This window comes from Argiope bruennichi, chromosome 2 (assembly GCF_947563725.1).
Source record: "Argiope bruennichi chromosome 2, qqArgBrue1.1, whole genome shotgun sequence".
NCBI lineage: Eukaryota > Metazoa > Arthropoda > Arachnida > Araneae > Araneidae > Argiope > Argiope bruennichi.
Window position 1 is genome coordinate 66693761 of NC_079152.1, and position 21357 is coordinate 66715117.

General features: G+C 29.1%; 1 protein-coding gene across 4 annotated transcripts in view; it reads left to right on the forward strand.

Moving 5' to 3' along the window:
* LOC129961847 (agrin-like) overlaps nt 1–21357 on the forward strand; it is a 467273-nt gene that overhangs the window by 77547 nt on the left and 368369 nt on the right. The window contains exon 1 of one of the 4 annotated variants that reach the window (XM_056075435.1): nt 20206–20550. The exons of the other annotated variants lie outside the window; for them this stretch is intronic. Within the exon in view, the coding sequence (XP_055931410.1) occupies nt 20313–20550 (238 nt within the window). The 5' untranslated portion in view covers nt 20206–20312. Of the gene's footprint in view, nt 1–20205; nt 20551–21357 lie in introns of those variants that run through there. 4 annotated transcript variants of the gene reach the window in all.

Consider the following 21357-nt stretch of genomic DNA (forward strand, 5'->3'; position numbering starts at 1 on the left):
TGCTCTAAATTATTTTAAGTTAAAGGATAGAAATGGTTCAATAAAAGAAACAAATCCTTGATAAATTGTAAAGTAAATCATTCATGTCTAGAAGCGCAAATCCGTTAAAATTGAAGAACACGGTACATATTTTCCATAAATGCGTTTCAAATCATGCCAAACAGTAGAAAATTCGTCTGAAATTAACTAAAAGCAATAAAATTGTTATTGTATCTAGAATTCAGCGATAACAATTTAGAGATTTACGGTGTTCTTTAGTTTAGCGGTTCTTTAGTCTAGCTTATTATTAGATGAACTGGTCCTGAAAAAGGGAATTACAGAGGAAAGAGAGGTCATCTGAATTAGAAATGCTTAAATTATATAGTGTCATTTAAAGTAATGAAGATACAGTGGTGGCCAAAATTGTGGACACTTTTGAAAATTTTAATGTTTTCTAACTTTGTATGCTTATAGAAAATGTAACGTTTCACAAAATGCAAATTCTTACATATCATTTTAAAGGGAATTTAATGCTGATTTCAATACCAAAAGCAAAATTCAAATATTTGCAATACAAAAAAAGTTGAGAAGCAATAATTATCGAGATACGTTAGATGCTAATGACTGCAGTGAGTTACCAGTGTTTAGTAAGGTAGCCTTTATTTTTTACTAGCCGCCTTTGGCGACCAGCCGGCTCGCCAATCTTAATGTTCGTTTAAATTTTAATAAATAAGTGGAACCGGAGTTTAATCCCCTTCTTCGCCAAGTTGAAGATAACGCGCCAAAGCTGGCAATCTTTATTATGCACTATAATTGAACATCTGCTCCTTTGCTTTTGAACATTGCGCAAGGCCGTTGTTGGCGATTTTTAAAAATTTCGCAGAGCAGGGGGTTAAACTCCAGTCGTACCATTAAATATTTTACGCAATTCCAACTTTAATAGATTCTTCAGCAAAATATTTTTAAATTTCAAATTTTGATAATCATATAATTTACTCATAATATTATAAAGGCCTTCAGTCATAACGTGATATGTATCTCTCTAATTTTCTGTTGCCCCTCGTAGAATTTATGCTTCAAATTAAAGTGTAAATGATTAATCTGCAATTAATATAATAATATTTTTTACTGAAACAAAGCATTTTTTTTAATAATATGATTATTGATAATGGAGTCACTGAGCGTTTAAACTTTATGGGCACTAAAGAATATCTTTCTTAATTTATGTAATATCTCAAGAATTTGTCAAAATTTTCTCAGATTCAGCATGAACAGATAGATTAATTAACAATGTTTAATTTTAAATGCATCAAACACTAAGAAAATAAAATGAATCGTTTAAAATAATCGGTCGAAAACAGGTTTAAAAAACTACTTAAAAAACGATGTACTTAAAACTATAAGCATATACAAAAATATATCTAACTAACATAAATACAATTTAATTACAAAAGCATGCAACTAACCTAAAAATAATTTAAATCATTGAAAACAGGTTAAAAAAACTACTTAAAAAACGATGGTCTTAAAACTATAAGCATATACAAAAATATATATAACTAACATAAATACAATTTACTTACAAAAGCATGCAACTAACCTAAAAATAATTTAAATCATCCGTTGATAATGGTTGTCATGGCAACAATCAGAACACAATGCGCATGCGTGAATTTTCAACGCCAGTTACGCTAACGCAAATTATACATTTATAATTTCCTTTATTCTGTGTTATTTTAATTCAAAAGTACTTCAGAATGAATCTGAAACATGGATTAATTAACAATGTTTAATTTTAAATGCATAAAACATTAAGAAAATAAACAGAATCGTTTGAAATAATCCGCCGAAAAATTTTAACCCTAGCCTCATTACTGTTGGGAGAAACAAAAAACTAAAGCCTTACTCATTTGGCGGTGGGGAAAATGGAAGATTTTTTTGGCGGGAAAATTAGTTTTTAATTAATAATTAAAATTCCAATTAAAATTTCAAAAAAAAGGACCCCAGGTGCACATTCCCGACCTCTAAGGTATACATGTACCAAATTTGGTAGCTGTATGTCAAATGACCTGGCCTGTAGAGCGCCAACACACACACACACACACACACACACACACACACACACACACACACACACACATTGAGCTTTATTATAAGTATAGATATAGATATAGATTACAGCTTCACACTGATGTTTCATTGAGCTGACGACAGTTTTAAGCTCTTCCTTCGTTTTTTCCTGATGCCAAGAAACAATTATAGACTCAATTAATTCTACTTTTATTTGATGAACGCTTCATATGTATAAGAGTTTTCAAACGGTGCCATCAGTTCTCAATAATTTTGAGTTTAGGACTGTTTCCTGGCCATGTTAACAATTCAGTGCTCTTTGTACTAGATCACACTTTCTATATTTTTGATGTACGGCAAGGAGCTGAATCCTGCTGAAAAATAAATAGTGCATTGTTGGGAAAGATATCCCTAATGGAAAGTGTAAGTTTTGACTCTAGAATAGTGTCAATGTATTTTCTTGCATTTAATGTCCCATAGATAACATGAAGGAGACCAGTACCATCTGCTAACATGCATGCCCACATCATTACACTAACTGTGTTCTTCATAGTTGGCTGAATGCAGTCAGGATGTAGCTCTTCGCCTGGTCTATGTCTTACCCATTTTCGCTATCGCAACCAAATAACAATATCTTTGTTTCATCACTTCGTATAACTTGTAACCACTAATCATATGGCCAATTAATGTATTCTTTTGCCCACTGTAATCTTTTTATACATTGCTGTAAATTTTTTCGTTGAATTCTACCTCTTAGTCCAACATCTAATAATCTTCTCCTGATTATTCTTAAACTGACATAAATGCCAGCATCATTGAATTCACTTCTGGGGGCCGTTGATGACGTTCTTCTATCACAGAGACATAGTCTTTTTATTCTTCTGTCATGAACAGATGTGGTGTACCTTTTCAGACATATCCTGCTTTGTTTTTTATCGAATTTGTCTCCTGGTATAGTAAAGAAAACTTTCGGACGCCATATGTAGTTACTGAACCTGTCACGTGTTTTGAAAATTTCAGTATTGGAGTATTCAGTATTTCAGTTTTGCAATTTCATATTCATGTAACACAATAATCTTAGTTTTCTTTCTAAATGTCCAATCTATTCTTTTATTTGATGGCATTGCTACATGACTAAATATTAGAAATATTTACAACAATTCCTAATAAATATTAAAAAGCTTAATAAAATTTCTTACTTGTGATTTGATTAAATAATATATTCTTTCTATAGAAAAAAGCACGATAATGACCTGTTCCAATTTTAAACATGTCATCTTCTTCTGGCAGTTATTAACATTTTATTGATTCCCAGAATAAGAGCAGTAATTGGTTAGGAAAGGTAGAAATTATAATCCACTTCATCACTGTGTTTATTATTCAAATTAAAGTACGAATAACTGTTTTTGTATTGAAAATATTTGAATTTTGCTTTTTGTATTGAAATCAGCATTAAATTCTCTTTAAAATGATATGCAAGAGTTTGCATTTTGTGAAATGTAACATTTTCTATAAGCATACAAAGTTAGAAAATATAACGATTTTCAAAAGTGTCCACAATTTTGGCCACCACTGTATAAATGAAGTTAGTTTATTGGATGGCAACACTGATTTCTTTAAATTAGTGATCAAAATTGTTTCAGGATTTTGATCCTGAAGAAGTTGATATTATTTATTTTAGTTTATTTAAGAAGCAGTTTTTTTTTAAAGTCGCAGAAGTAAAATTTTATTTATTTGATCGGCTTTCTCCAAATGATACTGTTAAATTAATTGCTCGGCAGTCAGTTTAAAGCATTCAGGATTAAGAATATGTTAAAGATTTGCTTTTAAAATGATTTAAGGTGCGTATGGAAAGTTTCCGACAACTTTCATCCCAGCATATAAATTTAAGACTACATGGCACGATTTTTGCTGTGAATTGAGAAGCTTCCTTGAAGGTTGGATACTATCATTAAACATCTCAATATTTGGATAATTGGTACATTTAATGCTTGCGAATAAAATAAGGAAAGTAATACATTTTAAATATAAACAATTCTTTGATTGTTCACTAGATTCTGTTTCGCCGACGATGTTGGCAGATGAAGATACTAGAAACATAAACAGAAGAAATGCATCAAATAGATTCATGAAAAAAGATATTTCGAAGACAGAAGAGAATCATACAATTAGAGAATTCAAAATTTGAAGTTCGTAATGAGTTTTATTTCAAAATTGATAAATTTGAACATCCAGAAGGAACCCTAGTTACTTTTTCTAGATGTGAAAATCCAGGATTCATAAAAATGAAATGCCCTATTTGCTCCCCCAAAGAAAACATTGGGAGTACACAAATCGATACAGTCATCTTCTAGGTACTCATGTTTGGCATAACCAAGTCAAACATCGATTATGAAATTTTATCTTTATGAAGTTCGTGGAATAGCGTGCGCGGATACCAGGACTAGTTACTAATTTACTGGAAAGATATGTTTTACTTCGAGGGAAAGGGAATCAATGTGGAACAAGAAAATTTAATGTGTGTCTTTCTGATACAAAGGAGAAAATTAAAGTTCACACCTTTCAGGTAAATATAGAATTAGAACAAATTTTGTACTTTATTTCTTGCTAAATGCAAGTAGAATATTTTCATCCTAAGAAAATCTCACAGAAACATTTTTCAGAAGAATATGTAAAAACTAAATATATTTTTACCATAAATAACTATAACTTTAAATTCCATTTAAAAATTTCATAATTTAATAGAAATTTGGTAGAATACATATTTTTAAAAAATGCTGCATCATTTCCTGTCATAGAATATTGCTATTTTTTAAATTCGTATGTATCCTAATCGCATTCAAGAAATCGAACTTTGTTATAATTCATCAGAAGAATTAATGTTTATGTAAATTGTGGGATAAAATTAATAGGCTGTATTTGAAATAATTGAACTCGGCAATTATGAGAGGGGAAAACAATATTTACAGGTGAACATAACTTTCTGTTGATATTTTTGTTTATTAAAAGATAAACATGGACTATCTGTTGATGATGATAACAACTATCTTACAGACGTTCATTTTCGTATAGGCGTTGAAATTCCATAAATTATCTCCAAGCAGAGCGTCGTGAATTTCGTATTATGCCTACATGATACTCTTCTACTTTTTCTTAAGAACTTGTCTTGTGTATGCCGTTTTTCAGTATATTTATAGGTTGGCTTACTATAAAAATTGTGCATGCTACAAATGTAAATTTATTTGTTTAAATTGCCTTACGCGATATTCATGGCGAAAAAATTACTCAAGATATTACAGATGGCAGAAAATTATATCTAGAGAGGATAAATTTTGGTTTACCATTAGTTTTTTTTTATAGTAAGTGCCCTCTATGGACATATTTATAAAATAATTGAAATTTTATGAAAAATTAATCAAAAATGTAAAGTTTTTCTTAATTTCAGAGCATATCAGTGCACAAAAACCATTTTAATGTAACTTTTAAATTCAAAAATATTCTTTTCAATGATTTAAATCTTATTCCTTTTGCAATTTTTCCTTCCGAATTTGATATTGTTTCCCAAGTATGATTTGAAAAAATGTAGGGTCGCTAAGGAGTTCAGTAAAAAGTCCGATTAACGAAATAGTTTATTTATTTAATAGTTACGTTACACGCAGACAATTGACACGCATAATTTTAGAATAATTTTAAGATATATGTAAGATCATGGATCAACGCATGCCGACGCTAGATCTGAATTAATTAATATCGCCACAAGGCATCAGAGGGCATCTCTGATGTCATCAGTCAGTAATGGTTAATATTACAAGAGCGGTGATAATTTTTTTTTCTTTTTTTTCTTATAATATTTTATAGCCACACCGTTGTGACGAAAAAAATTTTTGTACTTGTTAACATTGCTAAATAATTAAGTTAAGAAAAACTTGAAAGTCGATAAATAGGATTGGATATTCGATATTTTCTTCTTTAGCCCCGAGGTCCGCTTTCGTGATGCCCTATTCTTTGACTAATTAAATCTAAAAAAAGTTAATGTTTTGATATTTTGTATCCCCTTCTAGGAAACTGAATTATGTTGTTCTAAAGAGATACCAATAGTTGGCATCCCAATATTGAATCTATTTACGAAATAATTATTTTCTGATTTTGCAAAATGATTCGTAAGGAAAAAAAATAATTCGCATGACAGCAATAAAATTTGTACAAATATATATTATTAACCTTTTTAGAGCCATTCAAGTTTCAACTATGTAATTTTAGGACCACAATAGTGACCTATGACCATATATCTGGACTTTAGCTTTCAGCGGATTTAACATAACCGGAAAGTTCACATTTTTATCTGAGTTTAAAATTAGTTATCTTTTTAATATATTTTATATAAAGTGATTTATTTTAGAAATGCGTATTTTCAGCTTTTTTTTGTATTAAATAAGAATATTTTTCTCTATAGTCATTGCATTATTTTAGGCAATAAGGAAAAAATTGAATCAATACTGTGAATAGCAATAAAAAGGTAAATAAGAATTGTGCAAGAAAAATTGAGAATTAAAATTTATAGAAGTGAAAGAAATGAGCATTTCTGGGTAAATAAAGATATTTTCATTTTAAAATATAAGAATAATGTATCTATCATTTATTGCTTACAAGTATTGGAAGTGAATCTGTTTTTAGCTACAATAAATGGTTAAAAGAAAAGTGAAATATCAGCATACTACAACACGTAATGATGCGTTCATATAATAAACATGCATGTAGTACAGACTTACGTGACCGATAATTGTCTTGTTATAGATGCAAAGTTAAAGAAAATGGCCAAATATTTAGCCATTTTATAGATCATACTATATCCTAAAATTGTACTCAAAATGTCAGATTCATAATAAAATGATATCTAGAAATAGGTTATCTATTTTACAGTTACTTTTGGTGTCTTAAATTACGAAAAAAGAGGGAGAAAATAATAAGAAGAAAGTGAATTTAGAGAGCCAACCAATCAAGACAAGATGGAATAGCACATTTGCTATGATTTATGGACGGAAAAAATACTTCTAATTGCTGATTACCAGGACATAATACAAGGAATAGAATAGCATGTATAATATGCAATATGTAGTATTTATGTGTAGTAAGAAATAATTGTTTCGAAAAAATATCATTCCAGATTTTAAAAAAAAATGTATATTTTTTAAAATCAGTTTTTCGTAAAACTTTATTAATATTAATTAAAATGTGATTGTGGCATCTAATATGTTACTATTTACATTTTAAATAAGTTATGCGTGTTTCAATCGTTTAGAAATTTTCCAATGTTTTATTCCGTTGAGTTCTGAGGTTCACACATATATACCTACAGGTATTAGAAATTGACCTGAAATATTAATTTCATGAAAATGTCATTTTCTATGATCTAAAATATCAGTAAGTAAAATACCTTGAAAGGGAATTTATAATGCTACTATAACTTTAGATTTTAAGAGGTTATGAACATTCTGAGCGATGTTTATCTCAACACAGATTATTGTGACGATTGGATTGAGCGAGGATAGAACCTGGGACCTTATGGTTTGCAGTCCAGTAGCATGACCTTGATACAAAAGCAATTACTCGGGTAGCGTAGTTGTTAACTGACTTATAAGCTTTCACCACATTATGTTAGGCAAGGAACAAAGGTGTTTTTTTTAGATCTGGAATTTGAGTTGAAAATGAATGCCGCAACATGACATTCGATTAATCATTCGATTAAGAAATAATCATAGGGAAAAGCACCACAAATTCATAGGAACGTTTGAAATGCTAATGCTATTATTTTGTGTGTGTTTCTCAAACGGAATAGCTTTAAATCTGTAAATAAGCCAATAATATTTATTGCCCATCAGTTCATTCATTATAATGCGGTAGAATGTTTCTTTTGAGAAATAATACTTATTTCTCTTTTTCAGAAAAAAATTAATTTTTTTACAAATAAATGTATTCATTATTTTTTTCTACATATATAATTTTTCCTAATTTTATCGTATAATTTTTATATATAATTATTCGATGCGCATACTCGTATGCATGCACAATGCGAATTTAAATATTTTGGTTAGATATATATTTTAATACATATGCACAGATGAGATTTTAAGCATTCAGTTCCACAATCATTTTCTTAACAAAATTTGTAAATAATATAAAATTACTTTTCAACTGTTATTGATTAGAAAACTAAATAATTATGATGCATACTATACAATTGCAGTCAAAATATCTGAAATGGTTGTTCATGAAAGATTCATTTTGAATATGAATAAAGAAAATGGCAAATATTTTTCGGAAGAGAAATAAAGGAAACCAATATTAGATAACGTGATTGAGAGGATTTTTTTTATAATAATGGGGATAATGAAAATCAATAGTACATAAAAGCATTATTTGAACAGATTATTTATAGATAATAATTAATATTTTCGCTCTATAATTTAATAACTGGCAGTCCGTAAAGTCATGCAAACTAAACGATAACTATTACTTTAATAGTTAATTACTACGATAACTATTTCTTATAACTAAACTATTACTATAATAGTTTAAATAATTGACTGAGTATCTAATAGAAACGAATGAAATCTATTTAAGTGTATCACTTGATATCGCAAAGAATGCCAACAATGCCAAGTCGCCAAAGTGGTAAGTATATAATTAGACAAGAAAGAATTTAATATACAAATTAGAAATGGGTTTACCTAAAAACTACTCTGATTGTTTTAGTTTCTGAATGGATGCCAAACTAGAAAAAGATAGCTCAAGTACTTCTTGTAACCTTTAAAAAAAATCTCAAAAATCAACAACAACAAAAAAAAATCCAAGAGAAAAAAAAACTTTATTGTTATCAAAACCATAGAAAGGAATGCTTTTTCTACTGTAAAATGAACACAAAACTGCCTACATTCTTGATGAAAAAGCAAAAAACATGGTCCTATTGAAACTTTTTTCAAATTCCTATCGCGTATTACTTAAATCTACCAAAAAAAATAAATAAACGATGCAAAATTAACTGAACACATCATATTGCTTCAGTTATGTAATGAAAACATGAGAAACAAATATTTTAGTCTCTCTGTTCAAATATTTTCATTCTCAGCAGTTATTTTTTTATAGTTTGTTAACCGTCAAAAGTCCAGTTTCCACAACATTTTAAATTTGAGCAACAAATTTACGATCATTTAGTAGTGTTTTCTACATGTCAAAGAATTCACAATTCATTTTTTTACTAAACATCTAAATTTTTACCATTTAAGTTGTCTCTAGAGTATATACACACTGATGGTCTTCCATAAATTTTAAGCACCTTTTTTTCCCCCAGCAATTGTTTTTTCCAAGTTAAAACTATTTGAAAGCTTGTTTTTCAGCCAATTTTCCCCACATCATTTGCTTTAGGACAGAAAAAAAGATTTTAAGGTGAAAATATGCTTAACAAGCTCTTATTTCTTTTCTTCGGTCAGATTTGGGCTTTTCAAATTTGACATACGAGTATAGTAGTATAAGAATGGTATTCCATGTTGTTATGGTCCTCATTAAATTTTATTTTAGCCTTGCATAAATTTCTTAACGCCTCAGCCATGTCTACTTGTTTACATCAATTTTAAATTAGTTTTGGCTTTTCAGAAAAATTGAAATAGAAAATTGTTTTGATTTTTTTTCTTGAATATACTATCGCAGTCGTCTCAAACTACTGAAGATGCCTAATTTTTGTCATAACTCCTATTGTTAATTAAAATGTTCCAAATTCCTTAATCGTACCAGAAATTAACGGATTAGGAATTTGTGTTGATATGATGTAAGATGTTACTAAAATTCTATTTTATAAGAATGCAAGCATTTTAGGAATAGTAGATTAAGGTGCTATTTTTCCCAAATAGATTCTTATTTATTACAGAATGCGTATCAAAAAAAATAATAAAATATGCACCAACAAATCATCTATTTATTATGAAAGCTAATAATACACATATAAAAATTGTAGAGAAAATAGCTAATTTTTTTTTAGGTTCTTGGATACGGATGCACATGATAATTTGTAATCAATACGATTTATCCAATAGTACATTACAAAGTCGTCGACCACAACAAATCCTGTCGATAGTGCTTAGTTCGGTTGTGGTGGGTTGTCCGCTATACACATTATAATGTCGCTAGAGGTGTTGTTTTGCTTGAAACGTTGTCAGTGATGTAATTTGAGTAACATTTTCATACGCTAAGTAGAATTCAATAATAGAAACTTCTAAAATACAGTACTCCCCATTTATCTGGTATATTATTATTATTATTATTTTAAAATCGTCAATAGCTTTAAGATCTGTACAATTTTTTTTACCATGTATTTCAATATTCTAATATCGTACATTATTATGTGATACTCAACAATATTAATCAATATTTTATGTCAGATGAACTATAATGATTCTGGCAATTCCTTTTGTTTTGATGTAATACTCTATGAATATTTTTGTAGATAGTTTTTTTTTTAAAGGATTTTTACTTCTAGATGTAAAAATAGGGAAAAGATTAATTTTCTCAGTTATTTTTATTTACATATTCGTGCAAAATATCTTCGGATACACATCGTTAAGTCTTATTTGAATAAGGAATAATGATTGAAACAGATTGTATAAATTTGATTGGAACTAATGAATGCTTTTTGAATTATTTTCATTAAATAAAGTACTAAACATGTTTTTAAAATTCCAAAACGTCTCTTATATTTTAAGTTGTTGATTCCGTCCATAGATGTTTTACCTCTATGAAAGACACTTACTTTTATCACGTGGCTAATATTTGGAGTAATACGATTTCGTAAAATATTCTAGCTCTGTGTTTGAGAAGTTATAGAATTTTTAATGTTTTGATGATGATATTTCTATATTTAAATGCATCCTTAGTTCCAATTTTGACGGACTCGTTGAAATTAGGGAATTCTTTTTATCAGATTTTAAAGGTTCCATCTTCTCATTCCCTTTAACAGGGCGGATTTTGCAGGAATGATATATTTTCTGTAAAAGGATTTTTTTTCCACACTGACTTTATCATCAATCATTCTGCCACATTGTTTAAATGCCATCCGTATTTTTCTTGGGTAAGTGATGCGTTCGAAATTCCCAAAGGAAATCCTTTCATTAGGAAGCTATTTTACATAAAATATCCGCATATTCGCGTTTTCCACAGCTAGTTTGTAACTGATACATTTTGTATATCTCGTGTTGAATAAATGGTTGTTTTACATTTGTATTTAAAATTTCTGGCAGCTTCTATAATATAAAACCTTATTTTAAAAAGTTAAGATGTAGAGATTGATATCTTTAATATTGAAATAATAATGCTTTCATAAAATATCTGATAATTTCACACACCTTATACACTGAGTATATGTTGTAGTGATCACTTTTGGTCTATGCAAAATTGACCTCTATATCCAAAATGCTTTAAAAGTATATCAGAATACCCCCCCCCCTCCAAAAAAAAGACAGCTGGACATCATTCGTATTACTCCTTTTTTCAATTAGAAATAGAAAAAATCGAATCTATAGAAATTTATAAATTAGAATTATAGTATTCAAAACATTCATACATATTTAAATTTTTCTTAAAAAAGTTATCGATACTATTGAGTAATCAATCATTTCTTGAGCGAATCTTTCGAGGGAATAATGTTCAGGAAAATATTCACCACAGTATTGGAATGATCTGCTTAAGGATTGAATGGTTTGCAGAGTTTCCTGAGCTGATATTAGTTGTTCTTCTGACTTCTTTTCATCATCACTGTGCTCCTGCTGTTTGCCATCATCTCTTGACAAATTGTTCTTTCTGTAGTTAGTTAGTTTATTTCAATTTTTTTAGTTGGTTAATTTTAGTTTTTGGTATCAATATTGATGTGAGGCTTCAAAATCTTCTTTGGAAAAGTCTATATATTTTCCAATGATCAAGGTCATCGTCTTGACCTTGATCATTGGAAAACATCCTTATAAAACTCACAACCCTGACTCTATAGACATCGGAATTCATCACTACAATCGTTTTTTTGCAGATTTTCTGTGCATTTTAGGAATGAGTTTTGTTTCCCGCTAGTTTGATCCATACAATCAAATGATCGTTACATCCGAGATCAATGCAAGTACATGCATCCGGCATATACAACGATTGCTGCATATACATCAACTACATCATTACATCAAATGCATATACAATGATTGCTGCATATGCCTTTTAATGTTGTAAATGTTGAATTCTCCATTGGAAAGAGCAAAAAGAAAAAGTTTACTTTTTGAGATTTAAATGATTTATTATATCTCAAAAATGTAAATTTAACGGTCAAATTATGGAAATTGTAAAATCGTATGTTACTTTTCATAGTACATGAAATTAGATTAGATTTTTGAATCCGAATCTCAACTTGCTTGTATATAAAGCAGCGAGATGTCATCATTTATAAAATATGCGCATTTTTTTCGTCAAGTGACTGATATTCGATAAATCGAAATTATTTCTACCGTTCCGTATTTTTTTATTCTTCCATCTTCAGGATAATACTGTTTCGAAATAAAAACTTGGTAATACATATTAATTGCACAATGGTCTTCACTTTGTTAAAAATTACGTATCAGAACATAGATTTTCAATCAATATCATGATTCGTCATGCAAAAAAAAAAAAAAAAAAAAAAAAAATCGTAAATCAAAAATTAGTTATGATTAAAGTCCACTTATCGATACCCCTTTTATTATTAGTCGATTGTTATCATATCTTTAAAATCATCTTATTTTGAATCTCTGCGATTTGAGTGCGATATGAATGGTTATTAGTTGTAAATAAATTTAAATTCTCTCACTATTAACCCGGGGGGGGGAAGGGTGCAAGTTCAACTCTGGTGGACATATTTTCTTTTCACATGAGGGTTGCAGAATGTAAAGTCATGACTTCATTGATGATAGCGTGCTTTACAATCGGCACCCCCTAACTTGAATTGGAAACCAGCCCACCAGTATAGAACTTGCACGGATAGGTTAGTAAAAAGTGGATTAAATATGAGGCCTTTTGCATCGTTACGGCAATATTCAATTTAATTATTTTGCTTAAGTAAAACAAATTTGCTCATTTAATCTAGTATGAAAAATATTTGAAATTTGTTTTATTTCCTTCCTGGAACAGTTAACTTCGTTTTAACTTTTTTAAATTTTGAGTTACTTTACTATCGGCTTTCTCGTTTTACTTTTGCATTGTTAGATAAATGTTGGTATAGAATAGCTAGAGGAAAGAAGAAAAATTTAAATTGTGCAATTAAATTATTTGATGAATACTGTTTTATTTCTTTCTTCATTTACCATCTATAACTTAATACCAGAACTGCATTGGCGTTTATGAGAATAGCATCAGAAAAAGCAGTTTTATTACGGAGATAGAAACGAGATTACAGCGATTTTAAGTAGTTTCGATATGCATAATCTGGATGAAGAATTAAGAAAAACTCCGGGGTACAACTGTGACGTTTCTTTAAAATGAATAATTCGATTCTCCCTAACTATCAGAATTTGTTTTTTTTTTCATAATCAAACTTGTTGTATTACTATGTTTCAATACTAATATATATAATATAAAGTTTTGGATGTTAATACGCATTTTTTAACACTGTATTATATAAATACTTAAAAATAGCAATCAAAACGCCGCATCAGTAGATTCCTTTCTTAACCCTTTCTAGGGCCGTAGGAAGTATGATTCCCACGAAATTTATCAATATTTGTATGAAATTATAGGTTGGCGTAAGTTCTGACAATTTTTTTTAGAAAGACAGACACTTAAATGCTTCAATTCTTTATCTCACACAAAATGATGTGTCTTGATTTATTACTTAATTATAAATTAATCAAATTAATTAATCAAATTAAATTTATATAATAAGCTAAACGAATCTCTTCTCTTATTCTAATTTCAAGCCTAAAAATATTTTAACATAATATGACTAGAAAAAAAATGGCCCTTTAAAGGGTTTTAAACTATATGAGTTCTAACTACTTTCCCGCGAGTCTTTTTTTCCTGCTTTCTGCCTAACTCTTCGAACTGCTTCTCTCGCTCAGTTAGATTCGTAGAAAGATACTTCAACAATTTATAAAAACTGAGCAATTTCCGTAACACCATGAAAAATAAGATTGCATGAAAGGATTCCACATTTGTATCCTCTTAAAACAAATTATATTTTACGCTCACACAATAGCACATGCAGAAGCATCTACACACACGCACGCAATATTTTTTTTTACCATGTTAAATCTAAAGGCTCTATACTTTAAAAAAACGACATTTAATTTATTTTCACCATTTAATAAATTGTCTACCATATTCCCTCACACTTTAACAATAGACAAGTCCATCCGTCTTGGAAAAATGCAAGATTTCGCTTTCTATACTATGCTATGTTTCCAGGCTCACTAAAGATAATATCAAATTAATCTAATCTATTTACTGTGAGACAGTCTTGGTTGCTAAAGCTTTGAATACGAAGGTAATAAAGTCATTAATATTAACTAGAAAGTTTCAGAAATGGCCCATTATCCGAAGTAATCTAATGATGGAAAGAAAAGCGAATTACAAAAGATTTTTATGCGGTAACAGATAATATTTAATGCTTGAATTTTATATGCTTTAAATTAGAGCCATAGGGCAGTAATAAATACTGAATCCATTTAGCTGCAATTAAGGATAATTTTTTATTACATTTTACAATTAAATTAGTTATAAAAGTTTAAACATTAAATTTCGCTTTATAATGCACAGCGTTCAAGTTAAGGATATGGCATAAGGTAACTCTATTAGGCATTTTTGCGATAGTTCACTTAGTGTATTCAAATTTTTTATGCATATGTTGGAAAATATAAATAGGCAAAATATCTTTGAAACGAAATATATGTATTTAACGTTGAATATTTTCAAAATATTCAAAGCGATTTAATTAAATTTTTTTAATTAATATCCTATATAAATTTATTTGGAACAAAACTGGGTTTGATTTTGTAATTCCCATTAAAAGTTAATTTTTTAGAATTTTTTTTCTCACGCTTTTACATTTTCAGAAGAATTTTTGGATTTTTCTGAGCTCACATTTACTTTTAAACCCAGAATGCACGAATTTTTATCTTATTTTTTGCAAAATAAAGAATAATAAATAAATAAAATAAAATAATATATATTTTTTGTATTTTAAATTGTTGCATATTATTTTATTTATTTTTATTTTTTGCAAAAATAAATAAATAAAAATAATAAGATAAAAATTATTTGTATTTTGAATAGCTGCATATTTATGGTAGACATGGTTTTAATTGGTAGAACTATTCATGTAACAGTCATCTTGATATTTTTCCAAGTTTCCATTTAAAATCTAATTCTTGTACTGTCGTTGTCATATATCGTACTTCTCTACAAATGCTTATCAAAAATTATTTAAAAGAGTATTTCCAAGCACTGATTGCTGTTAATAAAACTTATAAATAGAAATAAAAATGTGTAGCCAAATGGCTATACGATTCACTATAAGGTTAACTTTCTAAAAGAAACCGAATCGTATAATACTCAATTTTCTTTTAATTTTAAACTAGAATTTTCATTATCAATCAGTTAATGTCATAAAAAATTCAGACACCTGAAACATTTTAAATTTAATTAGAACATGGTTTTGAGAAAAAGACATCACATTTATTTTTTTGCTGAACAATACATTTGTTAATATAATTTCAGTAGAATGTAAGCATGCATTTTGGAGATAAAACAATAAAGAGCATTTCATATTTCCACCACTTATTTTTTCAATGTCCACCGTTCATTTAATATTCGAATACAACAGTATTGTTAAAAATGATTTTAATTCCCTAACTTTTCTCCAGAAATTCAAAATAAAATCGAGACATTGTTTTGAAGGGTTTATGTAGTATATTATAAATTTTGTATATTGTTCAATACATGTCAGTAGCAATTTCTAAATAATCGGGAACGAGTTTACCATTAATTTATAACTTAAAAACCATTCTATTCGAATACGCAATGTATTAATTATGAGATATCAATATGATATAATTTTAAAATTTATTTTAAATCAATAGTAAAAAGAAAGATATCACATTTGTTAAATTTCTAAATTATGCATAAGAATTTATTCCATTTTGAATTGTATATTCAAAACGAAGGCAAGGTTTTCTAATAAACTTAGCCCCGTTTACCACGAAATAATTCTAGTTTTAGTAGTTTTGAAATTTAATATCAATGAATAGGCTCAAAATGGAGAAGAAAATTCTGTGTTATTCATTTTATTGTTCTAAAAAACGAAGAATTCTAGGGAAGATGTTCAAATCAATTTCGTTAGCTCTGATACCTTGAGATGGAAAGGGTATTTTAGTTTTTAGTAATGCATTAGTTAAATGTTATATCTAAGCCTTTTGGTAGAATATGTTATGATTTAAGGATACATTGTTGAGGCACATCAAGGGAATTATTTTATGTTTCACAAAATATTTTTGAGGTTTTCCTTCATTTTAGTTTTTTTAGTGTATTTTAATTTATTACATATTATGGAGCTGCCAGTCTATTTTAATCAAAAGCAATGCTGCATAAAGATGAAACAAGTATGATTTCCTATGTGATACACTAGCAAATTCTTTTGGTTTTTATGAAATAAAAACGTTTGAAATTTACAATGAATAATCAGCAATATTTTTACATATAAATTAGAAAGAATGGCTAGTTTTTAAATACAGAAAAAAAAACGATTTTAATTTCTACAGCCAAAATAAATTTTCTACTTAATTTTGTATTTTTATTTAGAGATTGTTTTTTCCCACAAAATTTTCCAAATACAGGCGAACATTTATATTATTGTTTTAATAATAGAGTAAAAATTTCAAAAATATTTGTTTTATAAATCTAAAATAGTATAGCATTTATAATTAATAAATTTCAAATTCGATATTAAGTAATATTTATCAGAAATCTCTGACTACTCGAGATAAAAGAAATTAATTGTACATACAAACTTTTATATTTTTCTATCTGGAAATTTCTTGGAAGCAAGAAGATTTTAATGCAGATAAATTAAATAGTAGTTTATCAATGAAGGGAATAAATTCTTATATATTTTAATACCATATAAGACAGCTATTGAACCCCTTTTCTAAAATACTCTTCTTATAATTATAAAACGGCTAGTGAGAAGAAAAAAATTTTACTGTGGTTTAGAGCAAATACCCTTTCAAAATTTCTAAAAATCTATTTCACTTTTATTAACAACACAAGAAAATGAAAATTTCTTGCAGTAGTAAATTCTGATCATTTAGTTTGGGCTTCGCATTTTATGATTTTGCGCAAAGCAAGGTTTGTCTTTAAGCACTGAATAATTGTAGATTATTGATATTATACTTTTCTATATCCGCTTCACATGCAAGTTTCATAAGGGTTGAATCTAATATGTGTATTCAAAAATATTGAATTGGAATTGATGAGAAAGTTTAGGAAATGGAGCATTGACAAAAGCTATTCCAATGTGACAAGACTTCTTGTGTACAGCCGACTACCCCGCCACCACTGAAAAGGCAGTACTGACAGGATTTGTTGTTTCCGACTGCTGTCTTTAATATAATCCATCCATATTACTGACAATTCTCCGAATTGGTATCCTAATCGAGGCGGCTGGATACCTTACTCCTAATCTTCCCCTCATTTGACATCCTGCTTTACGAGCAGCAGGTCAACACTTTTCAGAAAATCTTCTCAAAATTCTCTGTATTCCACCAAATCCCCTGCGTCCCAGATTAGAAGAAAGGCAAAAACTTTTAAATGTTACGTTTTTGCCAAAAGTTTATCAATTTTCAACATTATGCCTTTCAGTGTTTTAAGATTTTCTAGCATCATTAATATTGAGCTTAAGTTATTATTTTGAACTTATAGATTAGTGACAAAAGACTGTTGGCAGTCGATGATGTACCTGCTTATCTCATGCTATTAATTATCATTGTCTCATTAGTATCTCTTAATTAAGTTAATTAATATTTAATGTATACGGGACATATTTGTCTTTAAATATATTTTCCATTTCTTCTACTATACTTTCAAAACCTCTTTGAAATCAAAGTAAAATTCTATAACATTGTTAATCTTAGGAAATTTTGATTTTAAAAATAATTCATTTTCTATATATTTTGAATCATTTTTTTGGAAAGTTTCACTGCAATTTTTGTTTGGAAAGTTTCACTGCAATTTTTGTATGCAAAGTTTCACTGCAATTTTTGTATGGAAAGATTCACTGCAATTTTTGTATGGAAAGATTCACTGCAATTTTTGTTTGGAGAGATTCACTGCAATTTTTGTTTGGAGAGATTCACTGCAATTTTTGTTTGGAGAGATTCACTGCAATTTTTGTTTGGAGAGATTCACTGCAATTTTTGTTTGGAGAGATTCACTGCAATTTTTGTTTGGAGAGATTCACTGCCATTTTTGTTTGGAAAGATTCACTGCCATTTTTGTTTGGAAAGATTCACTGCCATTTTTGTTTGGAAAGATTCACTGCCATTTTTGTTTGGAAAGATTCACTGCCATTTTTGTTTGGAAAGATTCACTGCCATTTTTGTTTGGAAAGATTCACTGCCATTTTTGTTTGGAAAGTTTCACTGCAACTTTTTGCGAGTCTTTAAAAACACATCGTTAAAAGATAAGAATAGATAACTGATCGGGTTGTACTTACAGCGTATATACACATTTCACAATAATTATAGGATAATATGCATTACAACTTAATTATCTACTTATATACTGTTTAATTAATTTTGAAATAACTTTATGTTATAGGCTTGCAGAAAGCGTCGCAGAGAAAAAAAAATATTTAATGAAAGAAAAAAAAAGTTTTCATTTTCGTTAACTTTAAAGCTTTCAGAAACTCCTCTTAGAGAAAACTCTCCCCTCATTATCGCCTTGATAGCCATCCATTCCACAGGTATACTTAGACGACCTGCCGTGAGACGTCGCTCCGGGCAGTAAACTCATCTCCGCACCCCCGCTGTGCCCGGAGTCCGGAAACGGCGACAGCAATTGTGGCTTCTTTCATTGCCTGAGAGTTGGGCTTCCCTGCCTGCCTCGTAAACCCGCCGTCAGAAGCAGCTTTACCAATCGGTTGTTGAAGCCGCGGCATGCCGCTAGTCAGTTCCCGTCGTTTTTCGGCCGAAGTTTTGGAAGTTCCGGCACGTATTTAAAAAGTGTGTGGTTTATTTGCTGTGAGAACTATCAAATCGGAGAGACTCATAACCTTACTTTGATATGAATTATTCATTCAGGGATGATATGATTGGTTGAAAGTTTTTGAAGCATTGATTGAAGCTACTTCGGTGCGGAAGTTGAACTTTTTGTTTCGAGAAGTTGAATGGAAGATAATTTAACATCTCTCACTAAACAGTGCGTTTGAGGATGAAGTTATATAACTCTGATCAATAATATAAACTTTTTTCAGAAAATAAGGGAATAAATTTTCTGAGAAGAATATATAGAGTTTTATGTTGTATTAGGACTGTCGGTCAAATTTCGGTTTCATTTTTAACGAATTTTTCGTGCGTAATATAAAATATAAAGAATACTTTTCTTCCTTAAATATAACAATCTGTACCAAATTTAAATATCATTAATTCAGAATTTTAAAAGATATGTGTACACAATTTATTTAAATTTTTTCCAAGATTTTTTGAACTGATAATTATTTATGCATACAAATTTTTACTGTCATCAAAGATTGTACCCAAATTTGATAAACTATTAGTTTGATTCAACGCAGATTAAATTCAGAAAGTGAAAAAAGCTCAAAAAAGACAATTTCTTTATTTCCTTGTATTGATACTGATACTGACCGATGTCAAACTGTTTTCTTAAATACACACGGAACTTCTTGGATCTCTCGTTTAGCGATGCTGCTCAAGTTTGAATTTCCTATACGAACAGTTTTTTTGGTTACATTTTTACAAAAGAAAATTCAATTAATTTTTTTTTAATTAGAAGACCTATACATACATCACACAGCTTGTGACATTTTTTTTCACATCCCCTTCAACCATATTTCTTAAATATATTGCTCACAATAGTTTTGTTTGAGAAATCAGTGGAAGGAACGCCAATTCTTGCAAATAGCATCAAAGAAGAATAATTCCCATGAATATTAGAATTGGTTGTTAAAAATTCTGTGTGAACAATTACTTGGAAATATGAATTACCAGCATCACTATAAAATGCAGCCAAACAACGGGGACTACCTAATGGGCCCAAGAAGAGCACCTATGCCCGTCACTGAAACATGGCCACCTGCGAAAGAAGTGGCACCGCCACCAATGACAACTAGAATAACTCGATGGAGGCACAACCACTTGTTGATAATTTTAGTTGTTTTGGCCACTCTGATGCTTCTACTGGCTTTGATTTCGGGAACAGTATTGTACTTCCACTGTAAGTAATATTGATCACATATTATATATAATAAAAATGATAATACAATATATACCACTTTGAAGTGTAGGTAAAATTAGAGAATGTTAATTGCTGTGATTTGCAAGAAAGGCCGCATCCTTGAAATTCATATTGTTCTGTTAGTTTTTTCGTACATAGATATAAAATTTTATAACAAGAATATACAATTCCATTGACTGTTCGCAAAAATTTGTTTTCAAACAAGAATAGACATTTCCAATGACTGTTGGAAAAAATTATGTTAGCTTCTACGATATATATATATTTTGCTGCTGATTAATTCTAGAAATATTTAACCCTTTGCGCTCGGAAAAGTAATTCAATGCAAGGTTATTCACCTAATACAAGGGCTTGGTTATTGTTCCGAAAAATAAATATGTATAAATTTTTCAAGTAGAATATCCCTGAAAAGTTAATTAGCATCTTTTTATCATTCTGTAGGTATATTTAATAGTCAAATTTAAAAGAAAAATAATTACTTAAGCGTTAAAATCGTGCACCGTCTTGAATGATTACCATGAGTCACCTCTCGAGTGAAAAAGGTTAACTGGGTGTTGAACGATTCATTAGTAATAATGTAACTAACAAGCCATATACAAATGTTTTCCGTTACAAAATTCCGTTACACATTTAATTTTTTAATTCCTTGTTTTAGGGCAGAAATTTAATAATAAAAATGAAATTTTACCAAGTCTTTATTAAAAATCTAATCTGATTTCATTAATTATCTCTTATATAAAATATCTAAGATGCTGCAATATAAAATACTGGTTTTATTTAAATCAT